The sequence below is a fragment of the Neoarius graeffei genome, chromosome 18 (assembly GCF_027579695.1).
Source record: "Neoarius graeffei isolate fNeoGra1 chromosome 18, fNeoGra1.pri, whole genome shotgun sequence".
Taxonomy (NCBI): domain Eukaryota; kingdom Metazoa; phylum Chordata; class Actinopteri; order Siluriformes; family Ariidae; genus Neoarius; species Neoarius graeffei.
The window spans coordinates 38,811,530-38,830,969 of NC_083586.1; the positions used below are offsets into that span (position 1 = coordinate 38,811,530).

Consider the following 19,440-nt stretch of genomic DNA (forward strand, 5'->3'; position numbering starts at 1 on the left):
ATAAGTCAGGAAATGGTTATAAAAAATAGATACTCGCCTGAAAATGTCCATTTCGACTGTTAGGGCAATAAAAAAAAGTGGACACAAGCTGGAACTGTTACAAACTTGCCTGAAAGAGGACCCAAGTTTATTTTACCCCCACATACAGTGAGGAGGATGGAAAGAGAGGCAAAAAAACAAAACAAAACAAAAAACAATCCAAGGATCACTGTTGGTGAATTACAAGAAAAAAGTAAAATCTTGGGGTTTCCAAATCTCCAAATCCACCATCAGACGCCACCTCCATGCCAACAGATTATTTGGAAGGTGCCAGAAAAAGCCTTTTCTGTCAGTTAACCACAAATGTAAGCACCTGAAGTTTGCAAAACGCTACTACAACTTTGACTGGAACCATGTTCTATGGTTTGATTGAACAAAATTGGAGCTTTTTGGCAATAAACACTCAAGGTGAATTTGGTGTAAAAAAGAAGGATAGCTGTAATCAAAAGAACCTGATCCCAACTGGCATCATGGCCTCCATGAAATACCAGGACATTTTAAACCAAAATCTGGGTCGTCACTGGATCTTCCAGCAGGACAATGATCTGAAGCCTATGTCCAAATCAACACTAAAATTGTTTGTTGACCACAGAATCGAATTTCTGCCATGGCCATCTTAGTCCTCTGAGCTAAACCCCATTGAAAACCTGTGGGTTGAGCTGAAGAAGAGAGAGCACAAGAGAGGGTCTCAGACCCTGGATGATCTGGAGAAATTGTGTGAAGAGGAATAGCCTCAGATACCCTGCTCTGTATCTCCAACCTTATAAAATGTTAAAGGAGAAGACTCAGTGCTGTTTTACTGGCAAAGGGAGGCTGTACAAAGTATTAAATGCAGGTGTGCCAATAATAGGGGCACATGTGTTTTTGCTTTTGAGGGATTTGTTTTTCTCTGAATAAATTTATTTCAATTAAAGGTTGGAATTTTTTCTCATATTTTGACTGTGAGATGAAGCAAGTTCACTAAAAGGTGGATTTTTTTGAAACCCTTTTGACTAATCTTTACAAGGGGTGCCAATAATTGTGGAGGGCATTGTATTCTTTATAACTTTATATATTTTAGGAAATTCATGAAAATCTGACTGCATCTTTGCACTTTTTTTGCATTACAATAAATTAGATTATTGCATTAAATAAATGTTATTAATAGGCAGTTCTTAGGCAAATATGATCGTGCAAACCTCCCCCCCCAAAAAAAACAAAAAAACAAAAACCAACCAACCAACCAAAAAAAAAAACCCACCATTATTGATAGAAAAATGGATTTGATTCATTCTTTTAAAAAAATGAATAAAGGTTAAAATGCACAAAATCATAACTGCTATAACTGATAGCTGGGAAAATGGAAAATATCTTTAACAAGTGCAGTCATTGAAATATCAAATTATTATTATTTTTTAAATATTTTACTAAGCGTACAATTATCATTATCATTTTCAATTAAACTCAGGTAAAGTACATGCTCAAAAAATTCCTTAACAGACAGTAACAATAAGTGCAATTATTTAAGTATTGTCAAAGTCAAAGTGAACTTTATTGTCAATCAGACCATGTAACAGTTAATTACACAGAGGATTGAAATTGCGTTTCCCCAAACTCCAAATGTGCAGTATTAAAAATTTGACACACAGCTAAACATAAAAATGCACACAGACATCAACAGATAAGCAAATTAACACAACATATAGACAGACAGTGGGCATACAGTTCCCAGAATATTCACAGTGTTCCAGAAATGTAGTCAAGTTTGAGGTACAGTATGTTACTGGAGTGCAATAGTACAAGGGTACAATAATACAAGGTGCAGTATGGTAAAGTGCAAAGTGCAGAATAGCAGCATGGAGATAAATCAGTATTGCAAACTTGTATGTTCTTGTGCAAAAAAGAATATTGGCATATGTGCATATAAAGAGCACCTCTGACTCTAACTTTCAGGAAAAAAAAAACTTCTGGCATAATTCAAGTGGTCTTTAGATGGTTAATTGATTTTTGCTTGAAATCCTGTCATACTTGCAAACACTTATTATATATGGAGAGATGAGCTTGTGGATATAAAATAAATTAAAAGAATGCATAATAAAAAATTTTAAATGTGTAATTATTATTTAAATTGATCCCTATATTTTAAAAATTAAGTAAAAATCCGCATAAACAAAAAAAATTATTTAATGGATAATTTTAACGCTTGGTTAATTATGCATCCATCCATTATCTATACTGCTTATTCATCAGGGTCACGGATGAGCTGGAGACAATCAAAGCTGACTTTGGGCGAGAGGCAGGGTACACCCTGGGTTGGTCGCCAATCTATCACAGGGTGAACACAGAGATGAACAACCATTCATACTCACATTCACACGTATGGGCAATTTAGAGTAGCCCCTTGACCTAATCCACATGTGTTTGGACTGTGGGAGGAAACCAGAGCACCTGGAGGAAACCCACATAGACATGAGGCAAACATGCAAACTCCACACAGATAGGTCCCAGTTGGCTGTGTGGTTTGAACCAGTGGTGTTGTTCCGCCCTGTCACTCAGGGCTATAGCCCCGAGTATTTTGAGCCTAGCCCTGGATATTTTAGCCCTCAAAAAAAGGAAGAGATTAATAGAAAACAACTGACTGAAACAGATCGGAACTTGACTTGCAGCGAATTCTGAAGACGGAAGGGGGAACACAGGGGGAACACGGGGGAAGTGGGGAGGGGTTGGGGGACATAATTGAGCACTGCACAGTGCACATTCAAAATGTTGGTAACCGCCAACAGAAGAAGAACATTCAGAACTGGTTGGAAGATGACTTCAAAAAAAAACAATCCAATATTGGTGGATCTTTCAAGATGAAAACAGATGGTAAATCATCGACTGTGGGTGTGTATATATAATGTATCAACAATGTAACCTATCAAATTATGCTGAGGCACAAAACCCGCTGCTTGTAACCTGGTTATGTTGAATTTACAACATAGGATCTGTATGATTAGTGTGCTAGGTAAGCTCTAAAGTTTGAGTGGTTTAATGAATATCTACAGTGGTGGTCTATTGCTGGGTTTCAGTCACGTGACTTTTCTTAGCAGTTTTACCGGAAGTGAAATAGCTGGTGGTCTAAACGGCTGCCGTAGTGCAAACAACTAGCGATAACTTATTAGAGTGAGTATGCTCGTAATCTAGAAGCCACTGCTCACTTTAGATATATTCAGAAGATTGCTATGTGCAATGGAATCGACCCCTACAGTCTGGGAAAGAAGGATTCATCATACGATCTCAAAAACTACCCTTCAGTTGAGTTCCTCGACATCTCAAACTATCTGGTGTTGCAGACATCCTTCTACACCGCAAAACACATGAAAGCATGGAAGAGTATGGAGGCTTACAACTTTTTTGTATGTGGCTGGGTAAAGGACCTCGGTATCAAGTCACTGCCCAATGAATCCTGGATTGTTTTTGCCCGTGGAAGTTTTATTTTTTTTTAAGCTTTTTGTTCGCATCTTTACAGTGAAGCGCTGCAAATTGAAGTGTAAACAAACAACAGTTTGCTTGATTCTCACTTGTGTTGGCTCTTATCTCTCAGGTAAATCATTCACAAAGATAATCAGAAACCCCTTTAAAGACCTGGATCTTAGTTAAACAAGATGGAAAAGTGATCACAGTGCATTGTAACTGTATGGCTGGGTAAGAATTTTGTTGCGGCCTTCATGCATATCGCCTTTGTGAGGAGTAAACAAAGAAACATCTGGGGACTTTAGCACTTTGTGACTAAAAAAGTACTGTAAAATAACGACACATAGCAAGAAAAGTACTTGGGAAAACACTAAGGCCATAGCTGAAAGGGATATACAAACCTTTCACCTAGTGATCACTGCAAACTCGAGCATCCTTCGACTCGGCTCCCTTCGATTTCAGTGAGAGGTTTAAAAGCCACCTTTCTCGACATCTTTTTGTGAAATCCTGTGTTCGTTCACCCATTTTTATTAGTTCATGGGGAACCCTGAAGAAACTTGTATCAGTTTCATGGTTTGATCGATTCGAACAACCTAAAACAACGCAAGCGTAAGGCATTTTTCATGCGAGCAATGCACCTTCCCCATACCGTACAAACCCTTTGTCCACTGAGCTTTGGTAGACCACCAGCTGAAGCTTTGAATAACTAATGAGGTGGATGTGACATCACGTTAAACCCAGCAATTTGCCCCGACTAAGTTTATTTAACAGGTCAACAACAGTTTGTGTTCATGTAGACACCAGTAGTTGCCCTGACATAATTTAATCACGTTTTAATTCTACATGGTGCCTACACAGAACCAGCTGACCAGACCAGAACCAGCCTTTGGCTTATTAGTCACATCTTATCTCATCTCATCTCATTATCTCTAGCTGCTTTATCCTGTTCTACAGGGTCGCAGGCAAGCTGGAGCCTATCCCAGCTGACTACGGGCGAAAGGCGGGGTACACCCTGGACAAGTCGCCAGGTCATCACAGGGCTGACACATAGACACAGACGACCATTCACACTCACATTCACACCTACGGTTGATTTAGAGTCACCAGTTAACCTAACCTGCATGTCTTTGGACTGTGGGGGAAACCGGAGCACCTGGAGGAAACCCACGCGGACACGGGGAGAACATGCAAACTCCACACAGAAAGGCCCTCGCCGGCCACGGGGCTCGAACCCAGGACCTTCTTGCTGTGAGGCGACAGCGCTAACCACTACACCACCGTGCCGCCTTATTAGTCACATATAGGGATAAAATAGTTTTATGTTTTGCCATGCAATATTAATGTCAACATAAATTTGTGTTGTCCAGATACTGCAAATGAGCTGCTGCAGTCAACTGAGCCTAGATGCCTTGGAGAAAATAATGTGTGTGTGTGTGTGTGTGTGTGTGTGTGTGTGTGTGTGTGTGTGTGTGTGTGTGTGTGTGTGTGAGCGAGAGAGAGAGAGAGAGAGAGAGAGAGAGAGAGAAACTTGGAAGACATATTTATATGATCTTCCTGTGAGATGGGATGCCATCTGGGATTTTTAATGTTGTAATATAATAATGCAGCTTAGAATTTATGTATTTGTGATCCTAAAGGAGAGATATGTGAGTGAGAAATGATATATTTTTATTAAACTGATGATACATTTTACTAGGGATATTTAATAGTCAATTGACACATGCCTCCGTTTCCTGAGACATTATGGGTGTTGATAATAGCTTAATAATAAGGAGACAGAAACTGAAGTGAACTACATAAATGTAAAAAGAGCATTGCAAAAATCAGTAATAAAAATGTCATAACCTTTGAATGTGTGTAGATGATAATATTCTCTTGTAAAGTTAGATATAACCTCCCCTTCTTATTGATGCCAATCTCCCTTAAAAATACAAGCCCCAGGAAAACTTGACTTAGCCCCTGGTCTTTTCAAAAGCTAGAAATGCCCCTGGTTTGAACCCAGAACCTCCTTGCTGAGGTCTTGGTGCTGTTGGGAATTTGTCCACCAGCTGTATACTTGGGATTGTGTTCTACGTTCTACTTAAGAGTGTATTGCCAAATTAATTAATGTAAGTGGAGCAAATGATTTATATCCACTGGAACACAGCCAGAGATAGTCACAGCAATATAATTCCCATTTTTTCTCCCTCTTGTTCACTCTGACTCAGTCTTCTGCAGAACACTTAATCGACCCCAAGACCAGTCAAATCACCCATACACATATCTCCAGCTTTCACTCCGAGCATTCCAAACTTACTGAACATGCCTGGAAATTCCACTTTAGGGGTACCACGTGCTTGCCAATAAGAGGCGTGACTCTTGGGGGAAATTCCTCTCCCTGGGATATAAAAGAGTGAAAGTTTTCCTCTTCTGCTCAGTTTTAATCCTTCTTCGTCAAGAGTGCTAGAAAGCTGGACTTTGCTGTCTTTCTTTTGAAACTGCATTAAAATGGCTTTTCTAACCCATGCTGTCAGCTTTCTCCTGGTTGTGGCCCTTTACATCCAGCATAGTAATGGTAAGTCTGCAATGATGCATGTGGTTCATTTTGTGTTAATAATCTTTGCATTTAATCATGTTACATTTAAAGAAGCGTCACTGTAAAAATTTTTTTTTTGCCTTTTTATATGCTATTTAGGTCTAGCCTTGCAACTTTGCATGCATTCATCTGTATCTCTGTTGCGCAGGTCAATCAGTACCGGACAGATGCAGATGTGTCACCACGTCCTCTAAGGCTTTTAGATGGAAAAATATTGACGAGTTCTCTGTCACTGCACCAAGGTCCCGCTGCAAAGCCACAGAGATCATGTGAGTCTCCTCAGATCTTATTCTGCTTGCTAAAATAGTGATAGTTGGAGACATATCAAACATTTTATATATATACCGTATATGTGTATATATGTATACAGTATATAAAATGATTATTACTGATTAATTTATCACAGTTTTCATATTTAACTGATTTGAACAGAATTGTGTCCATGTTGCTAAAATGATTTTGTTTTGCTTTAATAGACTGACACTGAAGACTGTACACTCAAACACGAAAGAGAAAGAACAACGCTGCATTAACCCAAATATATATCAGGGTCAGTACCTTCAGGAATGCTGGAACAGGTAAGGACACAGTTCCACAGGACATCCCAGTTTCAGTTCGTCTTTCAGGATTTTGTCGAAATAGACTTAATGGGAGATGCTTGGACATTTTGGGATCTTTGTGCACTGTAAAAAATGATTTGTTGTTTTAACTTAAAAAAGTTAGTGCAAGGGTTGCCTTAAGGGCTGCCTTAAAATTTTGAGTTCACTGAAATTAATATAGTAAGTTCACAACAATTTAACTTACTATGTGAATTCCAGTGAACTCAAAATTTTAAGGCAGCCCTTGCACTAACTTTTTTAAGTTAAAACAACAAATATTTTTTTTACAGTGTGCCTTCTTTCTATGTAACACACCTGATTCAAGAGGGAAAGAAAACTAAATAGTGCGTGCTGGGAATAGATTCAAAAGAAAGCCAAAAAGAGCAAGGGGATACTTAACATGCGTGATTTTAATCGAACCATCTGTTAGTGATATACCTTTAGTGTTGTTATACAAACTGAGCTGATGTTCTTGCATTTACAACATTTTAAATAACGTTTGTTTTTTTTCCAACAGGGTAAACAAAGATGGCAAGAAAACCACTATCAAGATATCTGAATGTGCAATTTCCAGAAACACTACAAAAACAACCACGGCCAGTATTGTAACAATACCGAGCCGCTGAAGAAGAGTGTGTATGTGGAAACTCCAAAAACTCTGTGGTCACGTGACCGACAAAATCCAGTGAGAACATCCATATCTTTATATCCAGCCTCGTTCCTGTTTCTGGAAGCTCCATTTGGATAACATAAGGGTGATAACGTGTCCAAGAACTGTCAGACAGATGTTTTAGCAGAAAAAGTTCGGTGCAGGATTACCATGCATACTGATTGTTTAATAGGCCTGAAGTGGCCCATCGCATTTTTACTTTCTTACAGCCAGTATTTAAATCATTATATAATATTTATTTGTTTGTGATTATTAAGTATTTTAAATAAATGTCTCCATTTTGTATCCCATGCGTCTTATGTGTGTTTCTCATTTTAATGTTTGCATGGGTTCAAACACAAAGTAAACAGACACAAAGCAAGCCTGATGAAAGGTCCTGGGTTGCTGGTCATGTGATCCATGTTCATACAAACGGATTGAGCCCCATCTGCTGTCCACTCTGCAATATTTGACCTGAATGTTATGCTCGGAATTTTTTTTTTGTTAAATTACTTAATGATGAGATCATTCAAATGACAGACTTCATAATTTCCACATAACGTTATGCACATTTTCTTTCTTTCTTTTTTTTTTTCCAATTGCAAGTTAACCCACATCATAATCACGGCGTGACACAATTGTAAAATTGCTTGGGTCAACTGTCAAAAAAGAAACAAACAAACAAAAACCCTATGAATTTACATGTACATCAGGAAAGTTGATTAATAATTAACAGAGTTCCCGTTTTAAGTCAAATGTCAAGTTCCCTGACTCACTCACTTCTTCCAGCTTGTCCCACTTACACGTGTGAAGTTGTTGCCATGTGCACCATATTGATCCACATATCATATTAATTGGAGCATAGTTTTATGCTGGATGCCCTTCCTGCTGCAACCCTCCCATTTTCAGGTTTGGGAAACAACCATTAACTCCTATGGACAATTTAGAGTAGCCAGTTAACCTAACCACATGCTTGTGGACTGTGGGGGAAACCAGAGCACCAAGAGGAAACCCACACAGACACGGGGAGAACATGCAAACTCCACACAGAAAGGCCCCCACTGGCTACTGGGGCTTGAACCCAGAACCTTCTTGCTGTGAGGCGACAATGCTAACCACTGCACCACTGTGCCACCCCTCCCTGACATTCACTGACTAAAAAACTAAATTTCTATGACCTATAATGAATGGAAAAACAGGCTGCCTTTATGCCGAGCAGACAAAAACCAGCCACAGTATTTAAACCAATCAATTTGTCAGATTTATTTACGAATTCACAGACGTTTTCGGTACAGAATTTAGTTTTCACTGCTTAAACTTAGTGAAACTGCATAGAAAATATTACCTTTTTGCCAAAATGGCAACTAAAATTTAAACATGCTAAAAAACAAAATTCCCTGATATTCCATGACTTGGCTCAAAATATGATCAAATCCCCTGACTTGACTTGTCCAGGGTGTACCCCGCCTTTCGCCCGTAGTCAGCTGGGATAGGCTCCAGCTTGCCTGCGACCCTGTAGAACAGGATAAAGCGGCTAGAGATAATGAGATGAGATGAGATTACAGAAATTCCATGACCCATGGCAACCCTGAACTAAACATCATGCAGTCCTTATTTTATTTAATATGCCTTTAAGTGTGGGTTGAAAAATATCAATCAATCAATCAATTACAAAACATCTCATCTCATCTCATTATCTCTAGCCGCTTTATCCTGTTCTACAGGGTCGCAGGCAAGCTGGAGCCTATCCCAGCTGACTACGGGCGAAAGGCGGGGTACACCCTGGACAAGTCGCCAGGTCATCACAGGGCTGACACATAGACACAGACAACCATTCACACTCACATTCACACCTACGGTCAATTTAGAGTCACCAGTTAACCTAACCTGCATGTCTTTGGACTGTGGGGGAAACCGGAGCACCCGGAGGAAACCCACGCGGACACGGGGAGAACATGCAAACTCCGCACAGAAAGGCCCTCGCCGGCCATGGGGCTCGAACCCAGAACCTTCTTGCTGTGAGGCGACAGCGCTAACCACTACACCACTGTGCCGCCCCATTACAAAACATGTAATGGATATTTATGACACACATATAGAGAAGCGTGCACATCTATTTAAACATGTATTGTAAATGATTGCTGATGCAGAGCTCATAAAGATTTTATTTTTGTTTGTATTAATTGCAATTTATGTTGTCATAGTAACCATGATTATTATGGTATGATCTATAGTTTTAATGGTACCTCTTGGAACCACATTCTTCTGATTAAAAAAAAGGATAAAATATTTATGTACTTTGCATTGATTATGATTCATCATTACATGGGTGAATATTAGTGTGTATGTTTTCTGTCTTTTCTGCAACCTTTCACTGCTCTTAACAGTCTGTGGGCCTCTGAAGCAATGTGTATCAGTATAACAGGTAATAAAGCAAAGTTATAACATCACCCATCAGAATGCACAAAGTGTAAAGAGTTTGTGTAAAAACAAGTTTTTTACAGATCTCCTAATGTCCCACACACTACATTACAGGCATTTAGCAGACACTCCTATCCAGAGCAACATACAACAGGACCCTGACACACCACACCCAGGGAGCAATTGGGGGTTGGGTGCCTTGCTCAAGGGTTTTTCAGCCATTCTTGCTGGTCCAGGGAACCAGCAACCTTTTGGTATCAAAGCTACTTCTCTAACCTCTAGGCCACGGCTTCCCTATATATAAAATACATAAAATTATTATCTTGTACCCACAAGTTATTTATGTTGTTTAGACAAGTTATTTCTAATTTACTATCAATGTATATATGTCTCTAAGGACTTCAGATTCATACAGCCGCCATATACAGTGATGCTTGAAAGTTTGTGAACGCTTTAGAATTTTCTATATTTCTGTATAAATATGACCTAAAACATCATCAGATTTTCACACAAGTCCTAAAAGTAGATAAAGAGAGCCCAGTTAAACAAATAAGACAAAAATATTATACTTGGTCATTTATTTATTGAGGAAAATTAGCCAATATTACATATCTGTGAGTGGCAAAAGTATGTGAACCTTTGCTTTCAGTATCTGGTGTGACCCCCTTGTTCAGCAATAACTGCAACTAAATGTTTCTGGTAACTGTTAATCAGTCCTGCACACCAGCTTGGAGGAATTTTAGCCCATTCCTCCATACAGAACAGCTTCAACTCTGGCATGTTGGTGGGTTTCCTCACATGAACTGCTTGCTTCAGGTCCTTCCACAACATTGATTGAATTAAGGTCAGGACTTTGACTTGGCTATTCTGAAACATTAACTTTCTTCTTTAACCATTCTTTGGTAGAACAACTTGTGTGCTTAGGGTTGTTGTCTTGCTGCATGACCCACCTTCTCTTGAGATTCAGTTCATAGACAGATGTCCTGACATTTTCCTTTAGAATTTGCTGATAGAATTTCGAATTCATTGTTCCATCAGTGTTGGCAAGCGGTCCTGGCCCAGATGCAGCAAAACAGGCCCAAACCATGATACTACCACCACCATGTTTCACAGAAGGGATAAGGTTCTTATGCTGGAATGCAGTGTTTTCCTTTCTCCAAACATATAATTTAAACCAAAAAGCTCTATTTTGGTCTCATCTATCCACAAAACATTTTTCCAATAGCCTTCTGGCTTGTCCATGTGATCTTTAGCAAACTGCAGACGAGCAGCAATGTTCTTTTTGGAGAGCAGTTGCTTTCTCCTTGCAACCCTGCCATGCACACCATTGTTGTTCAGTGTTCTCCTGATGGTGGACTCATGAACATTAACATTAGCCAATGTGAGAGAGGCCTTCAGTTGCTTAGAGGTTACCCCGGGGTTGTTTATGACCTCATCGACTATTACATGCCTTGCTCTGGGAGTGATCTTTGTTGGTTGACCACTCCTGGGGAGGGTAACAATGGTCTTGAATTTCCTCCATTTATACACAATCTGTCTAACTGTGGATTGGTGGAGTCCAAACTGTTTAGAGATGGTTTTGTAACCTTTTCCAGCCTGATGAGCATCAACAACGCTTTTTCTGAGGTCCTCAGAAATCTCCTTTGTTCGTGCCATGATACACTTCCACAAACATGTGAAAATCAGACTTTGATAGATCCCTGTTCTTTAAATAAAACAGGGTGCCCACTCACACCTGATTGTCATCCCATTGATTGAAAACACCTGACTCGAATTTCACCTTCAAATTAACTGCTAATCCTAGAGGTTCACATACTTTTGCCACTCACAGATATGTAATATTGGATAATTTTCCTCAATAAATAAATGACCAAGTATAATATTTTTGTCTCATTTGTTTAACTGGGTTCTCTTTATCTACTTTTAGGACTTGTGTGAAAATCTGATGATGTTTTAGGTCATATTTATGCAGAAATATAGAAAATTCTAAAGGGTTCACAAACTTTCAATTACCATTGTAATGGAGATAACTCAGCTAATCGAGATTTATTGTCACCTTGGAATGTCATACAATGAAATTCTTGCTGCTCGTGTACAGAGACATAGGATTACCATCAGCAGGAATCATTTGCTGAAGGACAACAGGCTCAGCTGATGGAAGAATTACAGAGTACATTTCTTGTTCCCACAAGATAATTAACTTGTGAAAATAAAATTTACTTCCAAAAATTTGGTAACTAACATTACAGGAAAAATACAAAAACTAGATGGGCACTCAGTAGAGCACATACCTCCGCCAAGCCACAAACTTGGATTTGCATCAAAATCTAATCAGTTAGTTATTACCAGTGTAATTACTGCTGAAATTCTATTCTGTGAATTTGTTTTGCTATTCTGCAGTTTGATTTCTGTGACTCTTACTGTTAATACTTCATGATAATAAATGTCTTGAAGTCATAAATAGTGTATTATTATTATTATTATTATTATTATTATTATTGTATCATGAACTAATTTGTGTCGAATAACACTTTGTGTGGTTTTAGGCATTTTTTTTAACACTGTGTGTGTAGTCAAGGACAGCACATAATGCGTTATATTACATGTTTACACATCTTCATGTTCACCTTCCTGACACATTCACTGTGTTAAAATCATTTATACACTGAATGTGTCAAAATTAACGCAACAAGCGTTGTCCAAAAACTCATCCATTGATGTGTAAGAATGTAACATAGTTTGTGTCAGTTTTAACACATCCTTTCTAAGAGTGTAAAATTCAATTCACTATACAGTCATGAAAGGCTTAATCCTCAATGTAGACCATGTCTTATAAGCAGAGATGAAGTGGACTGCACTGACTCTGTGTGTGTGTGTGTGTGTGTGTGTGTGTGTGTGTGTGTGTGTGTGTGTGTGTGTGTGTCCCTGTGTTCTCTAGGGAAATCAAGACTTTTCTCCGGGTTTAACTAACAGAGAGTGTGTGGGGAGAATTGAGCCTCCATAAATTTGAACACTTTGTCAGTCTGGAGGGCCGGCTGGCGCTTTGTCTTTTTTATGCTCTCTCTCTCTCTCTCTCTCACTCTCTCTCTCTTCTCTGATTAATCTCACACCTTCAAACATACTGGAATATCAAGCGAATCCTGCTGCAGAATTGAAATAATAATTGCTTGTGCTCAGCTGTCCTCATGAGGATAAACTGTATACGTATACCACACAAGAAGAACACAGTTTGTTGTTTCGATTTCAAAAAGAAAAAAAAAAATCTCCAAACAAACTGGAATTAAATTACTCAATTTTCTCTCTTGCTTTCCTTTCCCCCTCCTCTTTGTATTGCCTGTCAGTATAAAGACTTCAATCTGGCACTGTAACAGAAAACCAGCTTACTCAATTACAGCAAATAAATACTGACAGAAAAACAGCCAATAAACCGTTGTACATTCACAGACACTTTACTGTAATCCTTCTTTTACAGTGCAATCCAATCGATATTTAGAGCCAATTACTGTTGCTAAACAAATGCTTTTAAAGTACAACTGGGCCTTTTAAATGTAGATCAGAGCTTAAGCCTAACTCATGAAAGAAAGCATACAATATGTTCTTTATTGTGTCACAGATGCTGCCTTTCTAAATCGCCATACTTCCCAACATGAAGCGTAATATGGAGTGAAATCTTCTGGTAGTGCATCATTCGAGTCCAGGAAGTTCCCAAATACACTACATCTAAAACATGCGATCATGTGATATGAAAACAATATGACAAAATACTATTTGTATATGTCATAATTTTAGACATGTAGTTTTTAATTCTAAAAAAAGAAAAAAAACATGAAGGTAAAGCTAGAGAATATTTCATCACAGCACACAAAGTTACTGTACTTATAAAAAAAAGTACAGTTAGAACATAAGTCTTTCTTCCTTTACTAAAAAAACAACCCTAAATCCATGTAAATGTACAGTTAGTTAATGTAGTCCTATGGGACAAATTTATCCGTTGGGGACTAGCACTAACCAGATGTGAATTGGGTGGTGGCCTATTCTCAACAAAACAATGAAACTGACATGGTATATACAAGTAATAGACATAACAACCCTGTTAGGAGACTCACGCAAAAGTTTAGCATGCTTATGCAGGAAGACTTTATTGACAGAACCAAAACACTGTCCAAAACCCAAAATGGTAAAGCAAGCAAGGGTCAAAAAATGATCAGGCATCAAATGACAAATCCTGAGGATCATCCAGAGAGGAATCAGATGAACACGTAAAGGAGCTGGATACTGAAGGTTAACAGGGGTAAACAAGTCTCAGAACTTTTACAACTAGTGAACTGGCAAGTCTTTGCAAGGTGACACCGAAAACTGCAAACTGAAATATATATAAAACATGAAATGGAACAGGAACGTGACCAGAAAATTGGACTCAGTTGATGCAAGAACCCAATAGAGTGTGACCTCTTCTGGCAAGGAGGGGAAACATTATGAATAGGTGTTCCATTCTCTACTTTCACATACCCATAATGCCTTGAACCTTGAGGGGTAACCAGGTGCTATATTTGTTTACTAATTCAGATAACCTCAGTAATTTCTTCAAATTCACTTGAGGAAAAATGACTTTTCCTGATTTAAAGTTTTATAGAATACCTAAAGAGGCTAAGCGTCAAAAAGCGTGGTTAGACAGAATTTGACGTCAAAATTTTACATTGACAGACAGCACGCGCCTGTGTGCCGCACACTTTAGTGGTGGAGTAAAGTCTGATGATCCAAGTCACGAAGCCTACAACCCCTCTGTCTTTGTGTTTAGTCATAAAAAGTGCAAAAACTGAAAAACAAGGACAAGTCAAAGAACTGAAAAGGACAACTTTATTGAAGGATCAACTCCCAAAACAAAGTGCAAACAATACAATGTAAGTAAGCTTACATGCACTTCCTCTTTTAGTGTTTATGTAGGTAGAGTGAATGTAGTATTTAACTTTGTAGCCCTAACAGCTTCCTCTAACAGCCCAAAGATTGTCGTAATCTGGTAGTGTATGAGCTCTAGGAAAATCAGAGTGAAGGAAATCAAAATCAACTTAAAAAATAAATTTGACAGTTCTGCTGTGTTTACAGTACTTACTTGACTGAGTGAATTCCTTGCTTGTGTTCCCACACAAGAAGCGTTTTGCATTTTCTTATGGCTTTCTCATCGTAACCAGCACCCAGCAAAAACAATTTCACTGTGGATTCTTCTATGATCAGTGTCAATCTTTTGAAGCTCTTTTGCCAGTCTTTTAACTTCGGCAGGTCAGTAATTTTTGACAGACGAAGAAGGCTGCTGACTGTCGCCCGAAGTGAAGATGTTCAAAGTGTTCGATACAATATTTACAAGTGCTTTTTTCTTCCAACTGATTTCTCGAAGTCCACAGAAAAGGCTTTGCAAGTTTCTTTAAGCTTTGGTTTAGTTAGTTTTGACACTTCTTTGAAGGTTTGAGGGAGATTTAAATTCGAAAGATTACTGTCAGTGTGCGACACCGTGTTGTTTTAGTTTGTTTATATTTCGGTTACGTCCCAAGGTGCAAAGTATTATGGGTAATGTGAAAGTAGTCAATTCAGTTTTCCATGCAGAGGCTGGGTTCATTTAGTCTTTTTTAACTTAGCAAGGTTCCTAACTGAGTGAAATGACCTGGAAGTATCAATATGGCAGCCATGATAGAGCTGTTCAAATTCTCTAAATGTGAAGGAAATGTGTTTCAGTGTTATCTCCTTGAGCATAGTATACACTAGACCATCCTTTACAAAAGGAAATGAAAATACGCCATTCCACAATTTCTTGTGGTAGCAATGTGTAAAGCGATGCACCGTCAGTACACCATTCATGTAAACAATGATACATATGTACAGTGGGAGATTTGCAAACCTAACCTGTCATACCTATCTGGCATAAATTTAATAATCATACAATAATTGGGTTTCATGTTGATAAATATGAGTGGATAAGAAGGTGAGCGTGAGCAACCCATCTCAATGTGACAATAATTTCATTTCAGTTTTATGACTGGTAGTGTATATTCCATTTTTATTTAAAGTCCAATCTTGGTAATGAAGTAATATTTTTCACCGTGTTATTCATGTTTTTATAGCCTGCATGAAACAACACAGTAAGAATGCACGGGGCGAAGATACACTTTTTTTAGTCCATCTTCAGAACATTGTAATTTCACATGGCAGACCCATGCAAATTAAATCCACTGTTGCAGAATTGCATAACCATGTGAAAGTGCAGGATTCTCTTAGCACTGTGATTGTCTTTTCCTACATCCTGATGAATTGTCTTTCATATCTTTCCTTGACCTCATAACATTGGAAATCAAGGAAAAGTGGTTAGGAAAGGACATAGGACAGACTATGCCGCCATAATGTGTGCTTATTGTCCTTTAACACTGATCTGTGTCATGACCACAGGACTGCTGTTTGATGGATATGGTTGTTGATAGATGACATTGAGCAACGCGAACAATTTGAACATAACGACAGATGGGATGCCACACAACCCCAGAACATAACAGATCCATCCCCATGCTTTTCATCCAGTGGTACTGCTTTTTTTTTCCTCTCCAAACATAAGTTTGTTGATTGTTGCCAAAGATTTGAATGTTTTTACTTCACCAGTCCACAGCACCCATTTCCGAAATCCCTCTGACTTGTATCTAGATGTTGTTTTGTATAATTCCGATGTTGACTTTGTGATGCCATCACAGGTAAGGTTTCCTTCTGATGACTCTTCCATGCAGTTCATGTTTGTACAGGCAACAGTGCAAAGATGAATGGTGCACCGCTACTTCTGGATCAGGTAAAGCCTTCCTGCCGGTCCTCACTCACTGGCCACTTTATTAGGAACACCCATTCACCTGCTGTTTTATGCAGTTCTCTAATCAGCCAATCCCTTGACAGCAGCACAGTGCATAAAATTCTGCAGATACAAATCAAGAGCTTCAGTTAATGTAAACTTCAAACATCAAAATGGGAAAAATTGTGATCTCTGTGACTTTCACTGTGGCATGGGTGTTGGTGCTAGATGGACTGGTTTGAGTATTTCAGAAACCGCTGATCTCCTGGGGTTTTTACACACAACATATTACATATTATATAAAAACATATTACATAAGAGAGCACTTTTCAGATTAAAAAAGAAAACATAATGAAGGCTGCTGGGTTTTGGTGCAAAATTAAGAAGCGAGTGTGACAGTCAAAGTGTCCAGAAGAACTGTGGCTGATTTTGTAAGATGCTCAGTAAAACCTGCAGCTCATTTCCTTATCAAACTGCACTCATTGTACCTGAGACTGCTATTTTTTGAAGCAAAAGATCGTCTCACACCAAAGACTTTGTAATTCAGACTTTGTTTCATTTATTATGGCTTACTGCTGTTTAGAGGATTTTTTTTTAATGTTGAAACATTTAATTTAATTATTTTTAAGCCATTTTGTACAGCATTTCTTTACATGTAAAAAATTATATATATTCCATCCACAGTCACTGGATATGAGCAATCACATGCTCTGATTGGCTACTCTACTACCAGGTACGAAATTAAAACTCTACTTGAAAACAAAATGGCAAAAAAAGCAACAAAATATGGAATGAAAGTATTTGATGGTAAGAACATATCATTAAAAAATTATTTTTCAAGAATTATTATTATAGCATTTTTCACAAATTGCTCCTGTCATGACAGAAAGACGGCAGTTTCTACAAAAAAGTAACACAAAAGTCAATTCGTGTAGCCATTGATAGGTTTTTAAGAAGTCTGCCTAAGTGGAAATTTTGTCAGACATTCTGTATAAAGTTCTTATTTATCGAATTTGCAAAAAAAAAATTAAATAAAAATGCTTTGTTTCTCAAAATCCAGTGAATGTGCATAGAATAAAACAATTATTCCACTCAATCTCATTGTACATGGCTTATAGCTGACTTGGCACTACATCTTGTCGACTATCGGCTCATGAAGAAGAAGAAACCCAGCATACTTATATTTATATATAAGTATTTATATATTATTATATTAAACCCAGCATACTTATATATACATAAATAACACACACATATATATATATATATATATATATATATATATATATATATATATATATATATATATATATATATATATATATATATATCTTCAAGAGAGATTTATATTATGTATCAGCTGGATAGTACAGTGGTAATGCTCACTGACTACGACGCAGGAGATCGGGGTTCGAACTGCTAAGTGAATGTCTCAGGCAGCAGAACCCTGATGAGAGTGCAGAGGAGGAGGAGGAACAGACAACCTGGAGGGACAAACCCCTACATGGCATGTACCACCGTCAGATAGAGGAAGTGGCTGATATCAAGAAATCCTACCAGTGGCTGGATAATGCAGGACTGACAGACAGCACAGAGGCACTAATCATGGCAGCACAAGAACAGGCCATAAGCACAAGAGCCATAGAGGCCAGAGTAGATCAGACCCAAGATGCAGACTGTGCAAAGGGGCTTTCTGTGCAAAGAAGCCCCTGAAACAGTCCAGCACATAGTAGCAGGGTGTAAGATGCTAACTGGATCACCGTACATGGAGAGGCACAACCAAGTGGCTGGGATAGTATACAGGAACATCTGCAACCAGTATGGAATAGAAGTACCCAAGTCCCAATGGGCCATACCACAGAAGGTGCCTGAGAACAACAGGGCCAAGGTTCTGTGGGACTTCAGCTTCCAGACTGACAAACAGATCCTGGCTAACCAACCGGACATAGTGGTGGTGGACAAAGAGCAGAAGAGGGTGGTGGTGGTAGATGTGGCGATCCCAGCTGACGCCAACATCAGGAAGAAGGAACATGAGAAACTTGAGAAGTATCAAGGGTTGAAAGAGCAGCTGGAATGGATGTGGAAGGTCAAGGGTTGCGTAACCCCCAAACTGGGAGAGTGGCTCCAGCAAATCCCAGGAACAACATCTGAAGCCTCAGTCCAGAAAAGCGCAGTCCTAGGAACATCGAAGATACTGCGCAGAACCCTCAAACTCACAGGCCTCTGGTAGAGGACCCGAGCTTGAGGATGACATGGATACCACCACCCCCACCGGGGGTGAGAAGGAGAGATTTATGTATATGTGTATATATACAGAGTCTACCTGTAATGTGCAATTTTTCCGAGCCTCTCAATAAGGCAATTTTTTCTTTTCTATACTTTTTCACAGTAGATGATGCAAATAGCCCTCTGTATTTAATCCTTCGTTTGTCTAATTTTTATTTCAGTTTTATTTGTTATCTGTTTGACTTTTTCTTGCTACTGTAACACGTGAATTTCCCCGATGTGGGATGAATAAAGTGAATCTAATCTAATCTAATCTAATCTAATCTAATCTAATCTAATCTAATCTAATCTAATTATGACTTGATTTCGTGGAATAACTGTTAAATATAATAGCAATACTAATACTTTAGCTATGTGGGGGTATGTGCTATGAAGAGTTACCTCTCTACTTCCTGGAGAAGACACTTACCCAAAACAACAACACACAAAAAAAGCTTAACAGTACAAAATATATATATATATATATATATAAAAAAATCTCCTTCTCACCCCCGGGGGTGGGGGTGGGGGGGGGGGGGTGGTATCCATGTCATCCTCAAGCTCGGGTCCTCTACCAGAGGCCTGGGAGTTTGAGGGTTCTGCGCAGTATCTTTGATGTTCCTAGGACTGCGCTCTT

General features: G+C 38.6%; 1 protein-coding gene across 1 annotated transcript; it reads left to right on the forward strand.

The window, feature by feature from the left end:
* The first annotated feature begins 5,882 nt into the window (after window positions 1–5,882).
* cxcl18b (chemokine (C-X-C motif) ligand 18b) lies at window positions 5,883–7,603 on the forward strand. Its single transcript, XM_060899522.1, has 4 exons — window positions 5,883–6,028; window positions 6,198–6,318; window positions 6,526–6,627; window positions 7,166–7,603. The coding sequence occupies exons 1-4, from the start codon at window positions 5,962–5,964 to the stop codon at window positions 7,272–7,274; spliced, it is 399 nt and encodes a 132-aa protein (XP_060755505.1). The 5' UTR covers window positions 5,883–5,961; the 3' UTR covers window positions 7,275–7,603.
* The last annotated feature ends 11,837 nt before the right edge of the window (window positions 7,604–19,440 follow it).